Source organism: Diceros bicornis, chromosome 38, assembly GCF_020826845.1.
Source record: "Diceros bicornis minor isolate mBicDic1 chromosome 38, mDicBic1.mat.cur, whole genome shotgun sequence".
Lineage (NCBI taxonomy): Eukaryota > Metazoa > Chordata > Mammalia > Perissodactyla > Rhinocerotidae > Diceros > Diceros bicornis.
Window position 1 is genome coordinate 25,973,797 of NC_080777.1, and position 20,145 is coordinate 25,993,941.

At 38.2% G+C, this 20,145-nt stretch overlaps 1 protein-coding gene across 3 annotated transcripts in view; it reads right to left on the reverse strand.

Moving 5' to 3' along the window:
* The window catches only part of ASPM (assembly factor for spindle microtubules), a 50,608-nt gene that overhangs the window by 14,394 nt on the left and 16,069 nt on the right, over positions 1-20,145 (reverse strand). For 2 of the 3 annotated variants that reach the window (XM_058533735.1, XM_058533731.1), the window contains exons 11-18: positions 18,621-18,766; positions 18,454-18,539; positions 17,825-18,046; positions 16,445-16,652; positions 16,203-16,348; positions 15,957-16,085; positions 10,177-10,371; positions 1,179-5,495 (exon numbers count right to left, since the gene is read on the reverse strand). In XM_058533735.1, the coding sequence (XP_058389718.1) occupies positions 1,179-5,495; positions 10,177-10,371; positions 15,957-16,085; positions 16,203-16,348; positions 16,445-16,652; positions 17,825-18,046; positions 18,454-18,539; positions 18,621-18,766 (5,449 nt within the window). The remainder of the gene's footprint in view (positions 1-1,178; positions 5,496-10,176; positions 10,372-15,956; positions 16,086-16,202; positions 16,349-16,444; positions 16,653-17,824; positions 18,047-18,453; positions 18,540-18,620; positions 18,767-20,145) is intronic. The other variant, XM_058533732.1, reaches the window with a different exon arrangement.

Consider the following 20,145-nt stretch of genomic DNA (forward strand, 5'->3'; position numbering starts at 1 on the left):
AACTCTTCTAGAAACTTCTTTAGTCCAGAGGATAAAGGCTAAACTTTTTTCTGTCTTACAAAGCTATCCACAATCTCACTCCCTCTACTGCCAACCTAGTCTCATCTCACTATTTATGGCACTGTGCACACTCTCTCTCGTTTTTGAAATCCACGTCATCTCCTTCAACTGGAATATTCCTTTGATACATTTTACTTGGCCATTTCCAATTCATCCTTCAGCTTAACATCTCAACTTCAGTGCCCCTGGCTCTGGGAAGCCTTCTCTGACCACCAGGGTGAACTTAGTTTCCCTTCTCTATGCTCCCAGCAACATACACTTCTCGTTTTGTCTTCCAATCACTCTTCTTCACTCAATTAGGTTCTTTGAGTACAGCAGCTAAATATAACCTACCTACCATCTTTATTGCCCCCTACAGTATTGGCACATTGCCAGCACTCAACATTTGTTGAATGAAAATATTATTTCTAAGCTTCAGGGCAACCCAGCAAGAGACCAACATCTCACACCTAGGTTCAAAGCCCAGGTTATTACAGGTGGAATAGAGAGAGCTCAAGAACCCAGATTCCATTCCTGGATCTGCCTCTCTCTGGGCAACGTCAGCAAGTTATTCCACCTTTCTCAGTCCCCTCGTGTTTCCAACAAGAGATAGTACTCTGCATTCCTTACCCACTGGAGAACACAGTGAACAAATAATATGCAAGTGCTGTGGAAACCAAAAGTGCTCAACTCTCTGAATAAAGCACATATGTCTACACAGCCCAAGTAGCTCCCAGGAACAGATCAGTAGGGGCATAAGTTATCCCATTTGGCCTAAATTATGCCAAATATCACTTTACCTTAGCTTAAACTTTTCACTTAAAAAAATAATTTTACCCAACAGAGAACTCCCGTTAATCAAACTATATTCTCAAAACTCCTCCGGGAGTGCTCTCCTCTATTGAAAGGCACCAAGCCTGGGTGATCATGTCCAGGACAACCCCAGTTCTGAGCCGTCTCGGCTGAATTACTATTGGTGCCTTTTTTCCACTCTCAAAAATGTTGCATTTGGGAGATAAATGAAATGGTCATGTAAACTAAGTTGTTATTCTTTATAACTTGCTTTAACTCATTTTATAAATTCTAACACATATTGGTCAAGGAAAGAATGAAAGCTCGCTATTTAAAGATGGGAATACCTGGATTTTTATGGCGCTCTCTTTAATTTTCTGAAACTTGCGTCTCTGTATAGATCCTCTCAGTCTAGCTTGAATAGTAATGACACTGCTCCTAATTTGTAAATAAACTTCTCTTTGATGTGCTGCAGACAAAAAGGCACTGTGGTGATTGTGTAAAACCACTGCTGCTTCTCCAGACAATAAAAACTGTTTTCTGGCGTGCCAGGCCCTGAAACACTGCTGCAAAGTCACAGCAGCTCTTCTCTGCTGAAGGAATCTTCTTCGACACACAGCCACCTGCAGGAAGGACTGAATTCGAAGGGCAGCACGCTCCTGTGTTGCCAGTTCTCTTGTGACCATATTATGAGAAGCTTTTTGGATTGTCGCTGCAGCCTTTCTCTGAGGATCCTCTGCCTCCTGTGAAGGAGCAACCAAGGAAGCTTTATTCCGCTGTGGAATCTTCACCACTGAGCTCTGAACAGCTTCACGTGGAGTTTCAGTTCCGTAACAGCACAAGACAGATTGCTTAGCACCAGCTGCCATTTTTTCCTCAGATATATTTTCCAATTTCTGTCTAAGTTTCATGCCTCTAAAAGCAGCCTGAATAGTTCGTACAGATTTCTGAACTGCTAAAAACTTTTTTCTTTCCATTTTTACTCTGATGTATGACTTATAGTGATTCTGTATAACAACAATTGCAGTTTTCTTCCTTTGATAATCGACCCTGGCCCTGTGCATGCGGTAGAACGACTGAATGTGTGTGGCAGCCAGCTGCGTACGTTGGATATCCCTTCGAACCTTACAGCCTCTGTAAAAAGACTGTATACAGATGACCGCCTGGGTACGCACTGCCGTTCGTGCTCTGTATCTTCTTTGGACAAAAACTACTGTTTCTCTAAAGTGGAGATACTGCTTCCTTATTTTAAAGGCTTTAAAATGCTTCTGAACAATAAGGGCAGCCTGACGCTGTTCCAGAATCTGTGTCCTTATGCTCACGTCCTGAACACCTGCCTGAACACTTTCTGCTTTCTTGAGGGCACTGTGCTGAAGAGCTTTCTGCCTCTCTTTATTTGCCCTATATTTTTCCTGTATTACTTTTGTGGCCCACTGAATCCTTCGGTGGAAATAATACTGCCTATACATTCTATACATGCTTTGTATTATGATGGCAGCTCTGTGTTTTTCCCTTAAAATCTGTCTTGCTTTCATTCCCTTATACGCAGCTTGAATGACCACAGCGGAATGCCTCTGTCTGATATAAGTTTCTCTTTGCAATTTTGCAGCTCTATATGCTCGGTAACGTTGCTGAATTAGAGTTGAGGCACGTTTCCAAGTCTGAAACGTAACATGCGCTCTGTGCATTCTGAAGGTAGCCTGGATGAGCACTGCAGCCCTGTGCATCTCCTGTAACTTCTTCTTCACCATCAGCCTTCGGTAAGATGACTGGATTCTAACGACTGCCTTTCGTAACTGCAGGAATTGTTGCAAGTGATGCTTTGCATGGACATTTGCACGATATTTTCTCTGAACCCAAAGAGCTGTTTTCCTGAGAGACAGGAATCTTCTTCTCATCATCAGAGTTCTAAATCTCCTCTGAATAAGAGTTGCAGCTAAATGCATAACTTTTAGGTGTCTTCTAGCTCTCACTCCCCTAAAAACAGCCTGAATACGTATTACAGTCTGCCTCAGGCTGTTATACCTTTGAAATTGGATGTTTCTTTCCTTCACTGCCCGATACCTCTGCTGTACCGTTTTTGTTACCTTCTTTAGCTTATTAAAATACGTTTGCTGTCTGTATCTTCTATAGTAGGACTGAATGAGTATGGCTGCAATCTGCCTCTTGCTTAGGGTCTGTCTAACTCTCATTCCTCGAAAACTTGCCTGAAGAATAGTAACAGCTTTCAAAATTGCCAAGTACTTTGCACGCTGAGTTTTACCTCGATAATATGCTCTGTATCTTACTTGAATTACAACAGCTGCAGTTCTCATTTTATGGTATCTTGTCTTTGAGTGATGCATTTTAAACATGGCTTTAATAAAAGTGGCTGCCATGTGCATACGCTGAATATGTCTTCTTACTCTAATACCTCTATAAACACCTTGGATTTTAATTGCTGCCTTCTTTAAATTAAGATATTCCTTACGTTGATGGTTTGCAATTTTAATATTTCGATACCACCTCTGAATTATGATAGCTGAAGCTCTGTAGGCTGCATATTTCCTTCTGGCTTTGTAAGCTCTATATTTAGACTGTATAACGGCTGCTGCTTTGTGGCATTCTTTTATTGTTTTCCTCACTCTCATACTTCGGTAAGCTGACTGTAAAATTACTATCGCTGCCTTGGTTTTCAAATACAAATGATGCTGCTTCCTTCCAATACTGTAAGCCCTATAATATATTTGAATCAGACAGGCAGCTCTTTTCATGATTTTCCACTTCTTTCTTTGCACATACATTCTGTAGTATGACTGGATGATGACAGCACATTCACGTTGCCTTTGCATCTGTCTTCTTGTTGTTTTTCCCCTCCATGCAGATTGAAGTGTCAGTACTGCGCGACAGAGTTCAAGATACTCCATGCGTTGCTTCTTTCCTGCAGCCCATGCTCTCAGATGTTGCTGGATGACTAATGCTGCTGTTTTCAACAGTCTAAACTGTTTCTGGGCCTTGGCCATCCTAAAAGCAGACTGAATCTTCACTGCAGCTTGAGTTTCCTGTCTGATCTGCTTCCGAACTTTCCAGCCGCGATAAGCAGACTGGAGAGAAATCACAGCTGCCCTTGTCTTGAGAAAACGTGTTCTTGTATCATTAACAGTCTTGTATGCCCTGTACCATCTTTGAATCTTGATAGTAGACTGAAGCATAGATTGATATTTCCTCCTTTGACTATAGCCTCTAAAAGCAGTTTGAACTTGAAGAGCAGCTACAGACTGTTGTTTGATTAGCTTCCGCACTTTATAACCTTTGTAAGCTGCTTGCAAGCAAGTAGCTGCTCTTTTGATTTGCAAGAACTTCTTCCTCTGATTGACCTGTGCTTTGTATGCACGATAGTAATTCTGGATGACAACAGTTGCTTTATAAGTCTTTAGGTAGGACTGCCGGATCTTCCTCATTCTGAAATAAGATTGCAGTGAAATAGCAGCTTTTCTTTGCAGCCTCATCTGCTTCCGAACCAGGTATCCTCTAACAAGAGCTTGTAGTTTGATACAAGATTCCCGCACATGCATGTATTCCTTTCTCTGTAGTGCAGCCAGTTTTGTGGATCTGTACCATTGCTGGATGAACAGCACAGTTGCTCTTAAACGTACATATCGTTTGTGCATTTGTTTCATCCTGACAATTGATTGTAATTTTCTCGTAGAATTTTTTAGGCTCAGAAATTTTTTTCTGCAAATATAAGCTCGATAACATGATTGAATCTTTATAATAGATGTGCGGATGTGAATAAACTTTTTCCTGGCTTGCATCCCTCTATATGCAGACTGTAGAACAATGGCAGCAGAACGTGTTTTCTGGTAAGATGCTAGAACTTTCTTAGCTGAAACGTAAGCTCGAAAATGAATCTGAATTACAAGGGCTGACTGCTTCATCTTCTTGTATTTCTGTAATTGTTGATGCTTTCTCACGTGTGCCTGCAATTTGATGACATTTTTCTTAAGGTTTAGAAATCGAGATCTGTCTCGTCTCATTCTCCAATACGACTGGAAAACACAAGCAGCTCTGATTTGCCTGTGTAAACAACGACCTTTCATCCTCCTGAAAGCAGCCTGTAGCTGAATGGCTGCAGCCCGTTTCCGCAAATAGTTAGTGCGCTCCATCTTCCCTTTCAGATGTGCTTTGTAGTACTTCTGGATAGTCAGTATAGACTCTTTTTTTCTTTTGTATAACTTTCGGGCTTGAAAGCAGCGAAATCTTGTCTGAATGATGACAACACAAGATCTAATATGAATATATTTCCGTAAATCTCTGTGCATTCTGTACCATGATTGTATGACAACAGCAGATTTTTCTTCTTTAGCTTGTTTCCTGACATGCCATTCTCTGAAAGCTCTTTGCAATGTTATTGCAGCTTTTATCTGTAAATGCATTTTACGTCGCTTCCATCTTCTGAACAGAGACTGGATTTTAAGGGATGATGATTTTAGCATTTTATATCTCTGTTGATCGTGTTTTCTTCTTAAACAAGCACGCCAATGCCTCTGAATTGTAACTGTAGCCCAAAGATATCGTTTATAAGAAGTAACAGCAATTATCATTCTTATCCTAGACTGCAGGATGATTGAATAATATTTCAATTTCAGAAATTTTTTTCTAGTGGAATATCTTCTCCAGTAACTCTGAAAAAGGTAAGAAAAGACACAAAGTAAAATAGATATAACTTTCTATACTTAACACCTTTGAAAGTATTAATTTTTCTAACATTTTGCTTAAAAATAAACACACTAAATTAAAAAACAATATACTTTTGAAAAAGATACTTGTCTCTTTTGTTTGTGGTTTAGTTGGTACATTGATATAACCATAGCCAATTCAGAAATACTTGTCTCAATCTTAATGATATTTATATTGCATTTGTATTCCAGAAACATAAGAAATATAAGCAACTTTATGTTTTATTAGAATAACTTAATATATTAGAAGCAAAAAGAGTCAAAATAAAGCTACAGTTTTTCTGCTATCTATTGACTCTCAGTAATTCCCTGTGAATATATCCTGGATCTTATATTTTCTCCTTATATCAAGCTTGCTACGCTATCTTATAATGATTGGAAACATTATAAGAAATTGGAATGTTTATGTGAGGGATCCTATACTATCACACTACAGGCCTGATACTATAAACACAGGTATTTGAGAAATAAGTGAGCCAGATCACTTCCAGAGTCATTATTTTCATTAAGAATAAACTTACTTCCTTTTCCCAGATTTAGGAATTATAGACACATGGTTCAAAAGTAGAATTCTGGAGAGACTTGAGAAGTGATAAACTGTCTCTTGAAAGCCAACATTGCTTCCTTCCCACACTACCCCACGTCCCCCAACTCCTTAGTGAACCCAGCAACATGCTGGCTCAACAGCAAGGGCTGCAAAGTCTCAGGCTGAGTCTGGTTGCTTGTATCTAAATGACCCCTGGCTACCGGTCTTCAAGCTCTGGATGTTCTTCGAGGAATAATACCGTTCCTTTGTCCAAAAGACTCAAAATATTGCTAAGATTGGGGCGGGGGGTGGGGGGATTCCCTATTGCATCTTAATTGTCCTCACACATGGGTAAAGCAGTATAGGGGTTGGGTACCTCACTCTCCTCACAGCACTGTCCGTTGTGCATGCACCTGTGCGTGGTCCAACTACACCTACCCACCGGTGAGGAGAGTTAGGGAGAACATGTGCATCCTGCTGACCCTAAGTTTTTCCCAGCAGATGCTGCCTCATTCCTCTATGACACATCAATCGTGGTTTTCTTCCGACCGTTTAGCCTGACAAGAAATGATGCATGCACCACATTGTTCCTCTTACTACGAAGAGATGCGTAAGTAATTAAAACATTTATCCAACTACTGTGTAGCTTATTTACGCAAAATGGCTTTGAAAATTATAAGCTCTACATAAATGTAGGGTATTATAAAGCCACCTTAAAAGAAGTAGTCACCTTAAAAAAGACGCCTTAAAAAAAGTAAAGTAGGAACAGTGTTGAGAGTTGCAGAAATTCTTTTTCTTTTTTCCCCCTAGATGTTTGTTTGTAAAACCTTCTAACTCAGAAATTGAAGAGTCAGTGTGGATAGCTTATTTTATACTTCAATAATCATTTCTTCTAAATATTATTACTGAAATGTTAATCAGTCTTGATGTGGAACATGGAAGATAAATTCATCTCCTCTGCTAATAACTGCTCATTACGATAGCAATTTTATCTTCACTGTCATCTATCAATTCAAAAATAAATAGCTTTTACTGAAGAGCATTGCATATAATTTCCTCATTTAATTCTCACAAACACGAGTTAGCATTCTTTGTTCACTTAAAGAAAGGAACACTTACGTGACTTTGGAAAAAGTTTTGTGACATATCAAGTAACAAAATTCGATACCAGGGCCCGGATTTTAATACCCAAGTAAAATGATCTTTCTACTCCACCGTAGATGCCTGTGATAGATGGTCTCAATGGCCCCAATTTCCTCATTTCTCCCTATATCCACAACCTTTGCCATGTTTTGTATTTCCTCTCACTAAAGATGCAGAGTCTCTGCTTGACCCCAGCTGTGCGTGCAGCCACATAGCTGCATAGGACAGAGCACAGCAGACGCAGGTCACCACTGAGATGCCAGGCTGGCCACCGGGATACACACACAGGATTGGCAAAAATACCACTGTAGAGACTGTGAAAAAGAAACTGACATTGAAGCTTTTCAAAAGAAAAGCCACAAAGTAGGAGAAAATGTTTGCAAAATACGTATCTAATAAAGGATTTGTATCCAAATATACAAAGAACTCTTAAAACTCAACAATAAGAAATCAAAAAGTGGGCAATAAGAATTAAAAAATGTGCAAAAGATCTGGACACATCACCAAAGAAGATATACAGATGGTAAATAAGCAAATGAAAAGATGGTCGACATCACAGGGCATTAGAGGATTGCAAATTGAAACATCTATCAGAATGGTTAAAATCTAAAACACTGACAACACCAAACACCAGCCAGGAAGCAGAGCAGCAGGAGCTCTCATCCATTTCTGGTGGGAATGCAAAATGCCACAGCCACCCTGGAAGACAGCTAGGCAGTTTCTTACAAACTAAACATGGTTTTATCACATGATCAAGCAATCCCACTCTTAGGTACCTACCCAAAGAAGTGGAAAACTTACGTCTACAGAAAAACCTGCTCACGGAGGTTTACAGCACCTTCATTCCTAATTGCTAAAATTAGAAGCAACCAAGATCTCCTTCAGTAGGTGAATGGATAAAAAAAACTGTGGTACATTCACACAATGGAATGTTATTCAGACTATATCCAGAATATAGACAGAACTCTCAAAACTCAGTAAGATAAACAACTCAATTATAAAAAGGGACAAAGGATTTCAACACACACTTTGCCATAGAAGATATTCGGAAGGAAATTAAGCACTTGAAAATATAGACATCATTAGCTATTAGGGAAACGCAAATGAAAATGATGATGAGATGTGTTGGTGAAGAAGTGGAACAATTAGGACTCTCACGGACTGAGAGTGGGTATAGCCGCTCTAGAAAACAGTTTGGTGATACCTTATAAAGTTGAACATACGCTTAAAAATGACCCAACAGTGGCTGGCCCGGTGGCGCAGCAGTTAAGTGCGCGCACGCCACTTCAGCGGCCTGTGGTTCGCAGGTTCAGATCCCGGGCGCGCACCAACACACCGCTTGTCAAGCCATGCTGTGGCGGCGTCCCATACAAAGTAGAGGAAGATGGGCATGGATGTTAGCCCAGGGCCAATCTTCCTCAGCAAAAAAAGAAGAGGATTGGCATCATATGTTAGCTCAGGGCAGGTCTCCTTCACAAAAATAACAAAAGAAACAAACAAAAAAATGACCCAGCAATCCCCCTCATAGATATTTACCCTAATGAAATGAAATTACCTAAAACTGGGGGCCGGCCTGGTGGCGCAAGCCCTTAAGTGTGCGCGCTCCGCTGTGGCGGCCCGGGGTTCGCCAGTTCGGATCCCGGGCGCACACTGATGCACTGCTTGTCAAGACGTGCTGTGGTGTCATCCCATATAAAGTAGAGGAAGATGGGCATGGATGTTAGCCCAGGGCCAGTCTTCCTCAGGAAAAAGAGGAGGATTGGCAGATGTTAGCTCAGGGCCAATCTTCCTCACACACACAAAAAAAATTACCTAAAACTGGAAACAATGCAAATATCTTTCAACAGATTAATGTATAATCAAATTGTGGTACATCCATACAGTGGAATACTACTCAGCGATAAAAAGGAATAAACTATTGATAAATATAACAACTTAGATGAGTCTCAAAGGCATTCCGCTGAGTCAAAAAAGCCACTCTCAAAAAACAGGAAACACAAAATTATATTATTTATGGAAGATGTAGAGGAAAAATGCATGATTAGCAAGTATTAGGATAAGGGTTACCTTGGGCTTAGGTGGAGTTAATTGAGAAATTGCTTCTAAGAGGCTGGCAATATTCTGTTTCTTGACCTACCTGGTAGTTACATGAGTATTCACTTTCTGAAAAACCATTGAGTTCTACATTTGTGCTTTGTGCAATTTTCTATGTGTAATATTTCACATCAAAAAAAGATAATTTATTAAATTAGAATCACTCACTTATCAATAGTAGTATCCAGACACAAAGATTTCAAAATTTACAAAACAGATAAAATTAGGGGGTAAAGCTTCAATGGCATTTATGTAGGGTAAATTCAAATAGTACCCCTCTCTGATGTTATCAAAATAGAATCTAGTCTCAAAAACTACCATATAGATGTAAGGAATGCGTCTATTATGTAAAGTTGATATATGTTAAAAGTTTTTTTACTAAATAGAAAAATAACATAGACATTCTATAGGCTAATTATAAGCAATTTTTCCAATATGTGCCAACTAAGTGGGCTAGAGAGAAAATGTGCACATTTATCCCAAAAGAGAAGTTTCCAGGACTCACAGTAAAGATGAAAAGGAGAGCTTGGTTAGGTATACGGATATGCAGAGTGGAAAGGTACAGTATGTCAGCATGTTCCACTGAGTGGAAGATTGTAACCCTCTAACATAAAACAAGACAGCAAGGAGTACAGAATTAGATTGTTTGCCCTTTAGAGCAAAGTAGGCATATCGATTTGTTTAAGCCTTATGCTGAACACAGCGAAGAGCTTTACAGGTAGTAGAGAGATATTAAATATTCGTTAAAGTTAAGTACTAGACAAAATATACAAGCCTAAAATATAATACATTTATCATACTTTACTTTCTTCCTTAAAAATGTCATTTTAACTTTTTATACTCAAAAATTCTAGGATACTATACCTGAATAACGGATGCTGATTTATTTTGAACTTTTTCTAGTTTTTCCTTTTTTAACGTTAATAATTTTCTTTGTGCTGAGAATCTTCGCCAATATTTCTGAATGGTCAATGCGGCGTTAACCTCCCTTTTCAATCGTTGTTTAGTTAGAAAATTGATTACAGCTGATTGAATAATTCTTGCAGCTTTCTCTTTCTCCTAAGAAAAAAAAGCAAATATGAATTAAACAATTATTTAAGACTCTATTTTATTATTTGTAAGAAAATCATCGGTTAAATATTAATTGAATTCATCCTGGAAATAAAACACTCCCCAGACTTATTGTAAGATATGCTCATCTTTGGAGTATAGCTCCTTCTGGGCGTGTTGAAATGTCTGATTGGTGGACTTGCAGATATATTTATACAATCAAAGATTCCTAGGAAATATCATCTTAAGATAAAGATCATAGACATGTTTGATGTATCACAGATCCTTAGCAATCAATGTAAAGGCAATTTAAATGTGATATGCAGTGAATTCATACCTGACTTTTAGGAAAGGGGTGGATTGTATGAAAAAAAGAAAAGAAAAAAGAGACCCTGAAATAAACAAAATGCTTTATAGTACACGGTAGTATTGCTCTGTTACAATTTGAACAAAGGAGTTCACAAAAAGGGAGAAGCAAAATTTTCCCCTGAGCACACATACACTGTGGCTTTAAGCCAGAGAGGCTCAGGAGAACCGGATACTGGGCTGTGAGAAGCGGTGTCAGGGCTGCCCAGCAGCATCAGTGGCCAAAGAGGAGGTGGCCGCCCCGGAGCTCTAGAGGCCAGTAACTTGCATGTCTCTACTTGTTACTTTTCATAATGAATTACCATGAATAATAACATGTATTTGCATACTTACTAGGTGCCAGGCACCATTCAAAACACTTCATGAATTATTCCTCTAAACCTCACAACAACCGTAAGAACAGATGAACAAGTCCCACTCTTATAACCAGGAGGAAGTTGAGGCAGAGAGGTCAAGTAGACTGTCAGTCCACCGGTAGGATGGCCAGGACTTGAAGCAGGCAGTCTGGCTTCAGAGTTCATGCCCTTCATCACTTTGCTATACTCTTCAAGGCTCGATTTATCAGTTCAGTTCTACTGAATTGGAAACTAGAATATGAGTTGTTCCCCCCCGGTGGAAAGGGACAACATACAGCATGTCTGATAAACATCTATGTTAGTGTCTGGAACAGCCCACCATACAAGAGTGGGCTCTACACGGAGATTAGCTATAGATTCTAATTATTATTTAATTATAATCAGTTGTTGATATCTGTGGGTGGAAACTGCACTGTATGGGAACACATTCAACTATCAAAGCAATCAAACTGCTATTCTGACAAAGGAAAAAGGTAATTAATGGATTGAAACAAATACCAAGGAATGGTGAGGGCCATATATTGGATCACTCCTCTGAGTGAGAAAAGATTACACAATTCTATAATTAGGTTGAGGAAGTGTGTCCAACAAGGTGATTAAGCCATCTAACATCATCGTCAGTGCCCCTGTGACACCCATGGCCTTTAAGGCTATAGAGATCCAAGTTAAAAGCACCCCCGCCCCACCACACACAGAGACACACTTTCAAAACCTATGACAAAGCTACAATAACCAAACAGTGTGGTATTGGCATAAAGACAGACATATGGACCAATGGAAGAGGATAGAGAGCCCAGACATAAACTCTCATGTATATGGATAAATGATCTTTGACAAGGGTGCCAACATCACTCAATGGAGAAAACACAATCTCTTCAATAAATGGTGCTGGGAAAACTGGATATCCACATGCAAAAAAATGAAGTTGGACCCTCAGCTTGCACCATATACATAAATTAACTAAAAATGGATTCAACTCCTAAATGCAAAACCCAAAACTATAAAACTCCCAGTAGAAAACATAAGGAAAAGCTGCATCACATTGGATTTAGCAATGATGTCTTGGATATGACACCAAAGCACAGTCAACAAAAGCAAAAAATAGACAAATGGGATTATATCAGACTTAAAAAAATTTTTGTTCATCAAAGGACACAATCAACAGAGTGAAAAGGCAACCTACAGAATGAGAAAGAAAATATTTGCAAATCATGTGTCTAGTAAGGAACTTGTACCTAAAATATATACAGAATTCCTACAATTCAACTATAAAAAATCAAATAACTCAATTAAAATATGGGCAAATGAAGACATTTCTCCAAAGATGACACATGAATGGCCAGCAAGCATATGAAAAGATGCTCGACAATATTAATCATCAGAGAAACGCAAATCAAAACCACAATGAGATATATCTCCACTATAAAAAAAAGAAACACCAGAAAATAACAAGTGTTGGCAGAGATGTGGAGAAGTTGGATCCTCGTGCACTACTGGTGGCCCTGTCAAATGTGACCCACAGCGAGTGCTATGGAAAACAGTACGGCAGTTCCTCAAAAAATTGAATATAGAACTACCATGTGATCCAGCAATCCCAATTCTGGGTATTTATCCAAAAGAACTGAAAGCAGGGTCTCAAAGAGATATTGGTGCACCCATGTTCACAGCAGCAGTATCCACAACAGTCAAGAGGTGGAAGCAACCCAAATGCCTATGGAAAGAGGAATAGATAAACAGAACATGGTATATACATACAATGGAATACTACGCAACCTTAAAAATGAAGGAAATTCTGCCACATGCTACAACACAGACGAACCCTGAAAACATACGCTAAGTGAAAAAGCCAGTCACAAAAGGACAAATACTATATGATTCCACTTACATGATGTATCTAAAGTAGTCACATTCATAGAAATAAACATAGAATAGTGGTCACTAGGGCTGGGGGAGGGGGAAATGGGGAGTTCTTATTTAATGAGTCAGAGTTTCAGTTCTCCAAGCTGAAAATTTTCTGGAGATCTGTTTCACAACAATGTAAATATACTTAACCCTACTGAATGGTACACTTGAAAACAGTTAAGATGGTAAATTTTATGATATGTTTTCTTTATCATAATTTAAAAAAAAATTTCAGATGAAAAAAAGCACACTCGATTAGCTTAAAATAATATGGTGCAGTTCAAAAGTAGCATTTGAGTCAAAAGTTATAAGGGCCGGGGCATTCTTGGATACAACAGGTTAAAGCAAACTGAAACTTACCTGGTTTGTAGATCATTTCAATCTCAAGCAAACTAATACGGAACAATTTCACGTGACATTAAAGCAGGTACAGATGGGAGGTAGATAAATCCAAACAGGCAAATATATTACAAAAACTAGCAATTATCTGAAAATCTCCATGAGCTAATGGCCTGCAGTCACTGATCTGCTCTAAGTCAGACTGCACATCATCGTTTTTAATCCTACACTGTTACTGAGCCAACCTGTTACCAACTTATTTTTATCTTCCCTTGTATCGGGGCCAAATACAAGGATTTATTTTGCTTTAGAGTGTGTGCCTACTCAGTGACAGGAAGGACCAAGAGGTGGAATGTGTCAGGGGACACTTAGATAATCCTGCTTCATTCATCAGGTAATTCTGGCCATTAACCAAAGCTTCTTTGTCACTGCAAGAGCTTGAGCCATTCCATTCTCAATGGATAGTTTACATAAATTACAACAATGACGTGAAAGCAAAATATAAAACCTGGAAAAGAGCTACCTCAAGGCAACGTTGATATGCTTACTAGCTTGCAATATTTCTACCAGAATATATAGGGAATCTGCTGCTTAAGATCCCAAATAGCAAATGATAAGATATAATTGGATGTCAGTATAATTATACAAGAAAAGGAGCATGGTCACCTGGAGAAAGGAGAAAGGCAGTGGTCTTCAAAAAGGGGAAATTTCCACTACTTGGACCCAAAAAATAAATCAAGAAAAGGGTTGTCACCAGGAAAAGCTAAGAAATCTGCAGTTAATACAGGCATATCTTGGAGGTATTGTGGGTTTGGTTCCGCAATAAAGCAAATATCACAACAAAGCAAGTCACAAATTTTTTGGTTTCCCAGTGCACATAAAAATTATATTTATACTATACTGTAGTCTATTAAGTATGCAATAGCATTATATCTAAAAAAAAAGTGCACATATCTCAATTAAAAAATACTTTATTGCTAAAAAGATGCTAACTATCATCTGAGTCTTCAGCAAGTTGTAATATTTTTCCTGGTGGGGGGTCTTGTAGAAAATGCAATTATCTGCAAAGTGCAATAAAGCAAAACTCAATAAAACAAGCTATGATTGTATCTGATCAATACTAGGCTATCTTGAGCAGAAAATAAAGTAGATTTCATTTACCAAAAGAGAAAAATACATCTGGGGACCCACCCAGCGGCGTAGTGGTTAAAGTTTGTGCATTCCACTTCGGTGGCCAGGGGTTCGCAGGTTTGGATCTGGGTGTGTACCTACACACCACTCAAGCCATGCTGTGGCGGCATCCCATGTACAAAAAACAGAGGAAGATTGGCAACAGATATTAGCTCAGGGCCAATCTTCCTCAGGGAAAAAAAAAAAACTAATTGATATGTTTCAAGGAACATTAAATCTCTCATTTAATGCCATATAAAAAGAATGAATGAAATAATTTGAGGACTTCCAGGACAGAGTCTTCGAAAACTTTCCTAAAACAATTCTCCTAGAAGCCTCCAGAAGTCATCCTCCAAGGGATATGTGGGCAAAGGAGGCATATCCTGAGAAGATGAGGGGCAGAAAAAGGCAGAGAATGGTAGCAGAGAAGACCATTGGTGAGTGTGAGCCACTGCCTATTTCCCAGAATTGACTATCAAGACTTTGAGTGCAGCAAGAGGAAATTAATCCAATTAGTGTTGGTTCCAGGTCTGATATGGTCTGAGAGAATACATGTAAGAGTTGCCAAAATTTGGCTGTTACTAAGAACTTTATCATAAATGGGCTGTAATTCAAAATTGAGGAGTAACAGTGAGTAGAACATGTTTCTGAAATATCCGATAAATGTTAGGAAGCATGGCTACTTGTTTTATTTTGCTTGATTTTTCCAAATAAATAAATATAGCATTATTAGTGGAAGGAGTAGGGAGATAAAAGGATTAAAATAGTTTGTTCAACTTGATTGAGAACATTTCTCTAATTGTTAAAAATGACATTTTTTTCAGAACTCAAGAAAACATTTTACGTTAAGGCAAATTTTCGTACTATTGGGGTCACAAAGGGAAACAAGAAATAACATCCTTAACCTTGTGCCCAGATTCTAAACATTGTGAGAAATAAAACAGTGGAAACCAAAATACCACTTTTAAACGAATCAAGGATAAACTGGAAGACAGTTTCATGGCAGAGAAAATGAGCTGGCTAATTGAACTGCAAAATCAGACACTTGACCCCCAGGCCCAAGCAGAGACAGCTAAGGTCAAGCCTCCCAGAGCACAGCATGAAAAATTCATGGAAAACTCCTGTTCCCTGCAGGCAAGTCAGATTCCAGGAGGAAGGAGAGCAGAGCCGAATCAGGCATCCCATTTATTTTTTTACAAATTTACAAAGTGGATATGTTATTCCACTTCCCCGAGAGAAGACTAAGTGAAAGGGTGGACAGAGGCTGGAAGATACATCAAATGAAGGAAACATCAGGAGTTAGGGAGAAATATCCATCCCCAACCCCACATGCACACAATTATTAAAATTACCTCAATAATTTCATACATCAGTAAAATGTAAAAACCATATCAAGAATCAATCAACTGGCATCTTACAAACCACAATTTACATGACAGTGTTTTCATTCTGGAGGAGTACCTGATGGCGTTTCAGATCCATTTTTAGTTTATATTTCCTCCAAGTTGTTTGTATCAGTCGAGCAGCTCTTGTTTCTTTACGAAGATCCAAAAGCCTTGCACAAAGACATGACAAATAGGTGATAACCACCTAGGAGAAAACAGAAAAGATGAAAGGAGAAGATCTACAGAGAATGTGCAACTTACTGTCATCTTCGGAGACTCTTACTATCAGGAGTTATTAGTTAGAAACTCTTCTTTTACCTACCTTCTCGTCTGGAATTGTATTTGACATATCGGAATGATGGATCATAGCAGGGACTCCACCAAGGTCTCTAACTGCGGACCTCACCAACTGAAAATTTTTCTTCTCATTTTCTAGGAGTTCTTTGTATACTCCTGAAGCATTTTCTACTATGCAAGTAAAAGAGAGAGATTAGACTGCTCTGGCCAAAAATCAGACATGGCAAAGAAAAAATTGGAAAAGTTAATCAACCAGGAGGGACTAACCGTGATCGGGTGTTTTAAGAGACATTTCCAAAAAGCTCCCATCAGACTCAGATGATGAATTTAACACCACTGAACCAGTCTGCGTACATTCCACGGTCTGGGTAGTACGCTGACATATAGCGTCAAGAGGTACATAGTAAGGATGATAGTGGTGGATCAGATAACATAACACCCGACCATCTGAGAAAGACACTGTAAAATTCTCCACCTGATTAGGAATACCAGAAAAATAATTAACTAGATTTAGATAGCAATATAGATACTAATCGTTTTACAGTCCATAATTCCTTTTAAGAACTAACAGCTATTGAACATTAATTTCTAACAGCACCTAGTACAATACCATAGTCAAAGCCAAATTCTCAATTATAAAATATTAACTATTCCAAAAATAGAATTTGATTATATCGTTGTGTTGAGTTGGATAGGGTCTGTCAAAAAGCCATGTCCTTCCCTGGAACCTCATAATGTGACCTTATTTGGATATAAGGTCATTGCAGATTTGATTAACATGGGGTCAGACTGGAGTAGGGTGGGTTCTTAATCGAATATGACTGGTGTCCTTAATAGAAAAAGAGAGAGATGCAAAGACAGACACACAGGGAGAATGCCATGTGAGGACAGAGGCCGAGATTGGAGTGATGTGTCTACAAGCCAAGGGATGCCAAGGATTGCCAACAACACCAGAAGTTAGGAGAAGGGCATGGAACAGATTCTCCCATACAGCCTTCAGTGGCTTTCTGGCACTTAATGAAAACATAGAACATTATCCATATATTTGACAATTTTTCTAACAATGCTTGTTCAAGGTATAGCAGTTTACCATGCTTAGTTACATGTCCTCTGTGTTACCTTTCCTGTTTTATATTCCTTATCAGCTATTATATTCATGTGTGTCAGGACAATTTATTTTCACGTATTTACAAGTAAAGTTACATTTCATACAGAAATACAGTATCAATCTAACAAATGATTATAAAGGACAAAAATTAAATTTTTTTCTTCCTCTTTCTACCCAGTGGTAATGTTCTCTTTTGTCCTTTTCCACATGGGGGTTTATGTGCATTTACCTGTGCAATAAGGGTGTGACCCTTTGGCACCCCAGTTTTATGCAAATATCTCCTATGAAGACTCCCACTAGGAATTTTTTCTTTCTTACTGATACATAAAATAATCATACATTATACAATTGTTGACATCTTAGATAAGATAAAACATGGTATGTGATAATATCCTCACTCATTCGAGGAAAAGTTGGCTTATACATATAAACTAAATTATTTAATAAATGCAAGAAAAGATTTTATGCATTAAGTTTAATTGACTCTAATCAAATGTTATCTAAAGATATTCAACTAAAATAAAAACAAAGAAACTTACTTTTTTATTATAGAAGGCACAAACAGCATTTACCCAATCCATCAACAGCTTTATGCTTCCACTGTATTGTTCAAAAGAACTGCTACTCCTTTTGTCTTGTTTCTTACTGGTAACACTATCAGAACGGGATGAGAGTGCAGACATTGTTTTCTTCATACTCTGTGTGTGTTTTAAAAAGTCAATTTCTTCCTTTAACTGATCTAAATTAAGGGAAATATCCACCTGAAATACAAAACAAGAATAAATATCACCATATTTTTCATATATGATTTTAACCCACAGAAGTTAAAGTCTTCTATCATTTTTTTTTTAAGGCAAACAAATGTGTAGTGGTTAGTGCACAGGATTTGGGGCCACATGAGCTGGGTTCTAATCTCATCTCTGTCCTATCAGTGATGTGACCTTTAGCTTCAGTTTCCTCACCTAGGAAGTAGTGATAACACCTACCTTACAGGGGTGTTGTGAAAATTAAAGTGGAACATATATAAAGCAATTATCACAGTTCCTGGGACAGAATAAAGTCCAGTAAGTAAAAGTTATCATTGTTAGTCTTTATTTGATGCAAAATGCTGTTATAAATAAATATTGATTATTGATAAAAAGTGCAAAATGTACCAAATGTACCATACCTGAAAAGCAAATGCTATTTTCCAAAGCAACGCAAGAGTTTTTTCTCTGTGCCTATCCACAATATCCTTAGATAGGATTGTATTTCCTGCAAATGAAAAGATAGTCCGTTAGCACAACGTAAGTACATATCGATTTTCAGTGAGTTTTATCTTCACTCAATATTTACCATGTTCATCATTTAATTGAATTCCTCGTGATTTAAGAATTTGAAGAACGATGTCAACATTGTGCATCTTCTGAAGACGACTTATTGCAGGAATCCTGAGCTTCTTTGAGAGAGACTGGTCCCCTGTGAGAAGTTCCATGGTTCGTCTAATGGTAAATTTTCAGATGAAATTGGTAATAAAAGCATATATGAATAATGAACTTCATTTAAATATAGTTATCACTCACATAAATCCCCCAAATGTCAAGTTTTAGGTTAGAAAGACTTCAAAAGCCTATCTCAAAACTCTGTTGCTCCACAGTTAGCAAATAGAGTTATTTCTCATTTTAAGCCTGGGGGTTGAGGTCTATGAATAGAATGGAAGAAAGAAAAATGAGATATACACACACAAACGCACATATGAACAAGATAACAGGGTTCTATAGGGAAAAGGAAAAGGAAAACGGATGTTTCTTGAGGGCTCACGGTATTCTACACATCAAGTGCTGTCTTTTCTTATTTTGGTCCTCACGACAAATCCCACAATCAGGCATTATTATCCCGGTTTTTTCGCAGATGAAGAAACCAAAGCACAGAGAAGTTAAGTAAATTGTCTATGGTCACATAGCTAGTAATGACAGATCTAACATCAGAACTAAAACCCAGTTTTATCAGTGACCAAAGCCATTCTCTTATATCTATTCCAGACTACTGTAAAAATATTTGCGTGCCTACCTTAAAAAGACATATACACCACAGTTTAAATTCAAACCCCTAATACCGTCTAGGTCACTAGTGTTTTATCTACTAGACAATAATTGCTGTTTCCACAGAAAAAAGCAAGCCCTGATTACTGTATATAGCTAAAGTTCATCAGAATTGTTTATAGAACCATCATTTCCAAAGGTTAGAAAGCAACTTATGATCATTCTAGGCCAACCACCCAATCGATGTATGAAGCATTTCTGCAACAGCAGACTGACCTACCACCTATGGCATTGGTGGATTAACCATTCCCAAGTATTCTCAGATGACCTCAAAGATCTATGATCATTTTGCTGACACTGAAGAAAAGAGATATTTGGAATGCAAGATAGAGTCTCATAGCTAGTAAGAGTTCCTGACCACCTACAATGCATCAACATCCAACGTTGCTGAGACCTCAGTAACTCCTGTGAAAACATAAAACATGTCTTTCTTTGTGAAAAATAGCACAGAACATAAAACCAATCACTGCTCCTCCTGGAAAGGGGAAAAAGTCTAAAAATGTGAATTCCTATTGGCCAGAAAACAGATGTGGTGGCTTGGATCTATGAAATGAACAAATGAAACAAATATAAAAATCATATGTGAAACATATTCAGCAAATGCTCTAGACTATACAGAAAGTGCTCAGGTGAGAAAACTATAGTAAGTTCAAAAGACTTTACCTTGTAAGAATCTATCATCAGAAAAGAAAAGAATGTTCGTGGAAATTTAATTTAGAAGGAAACAAGTGACACGTATGTTGTTTTTGAAGAACTGGAGATTCATAAATATCTAGGGA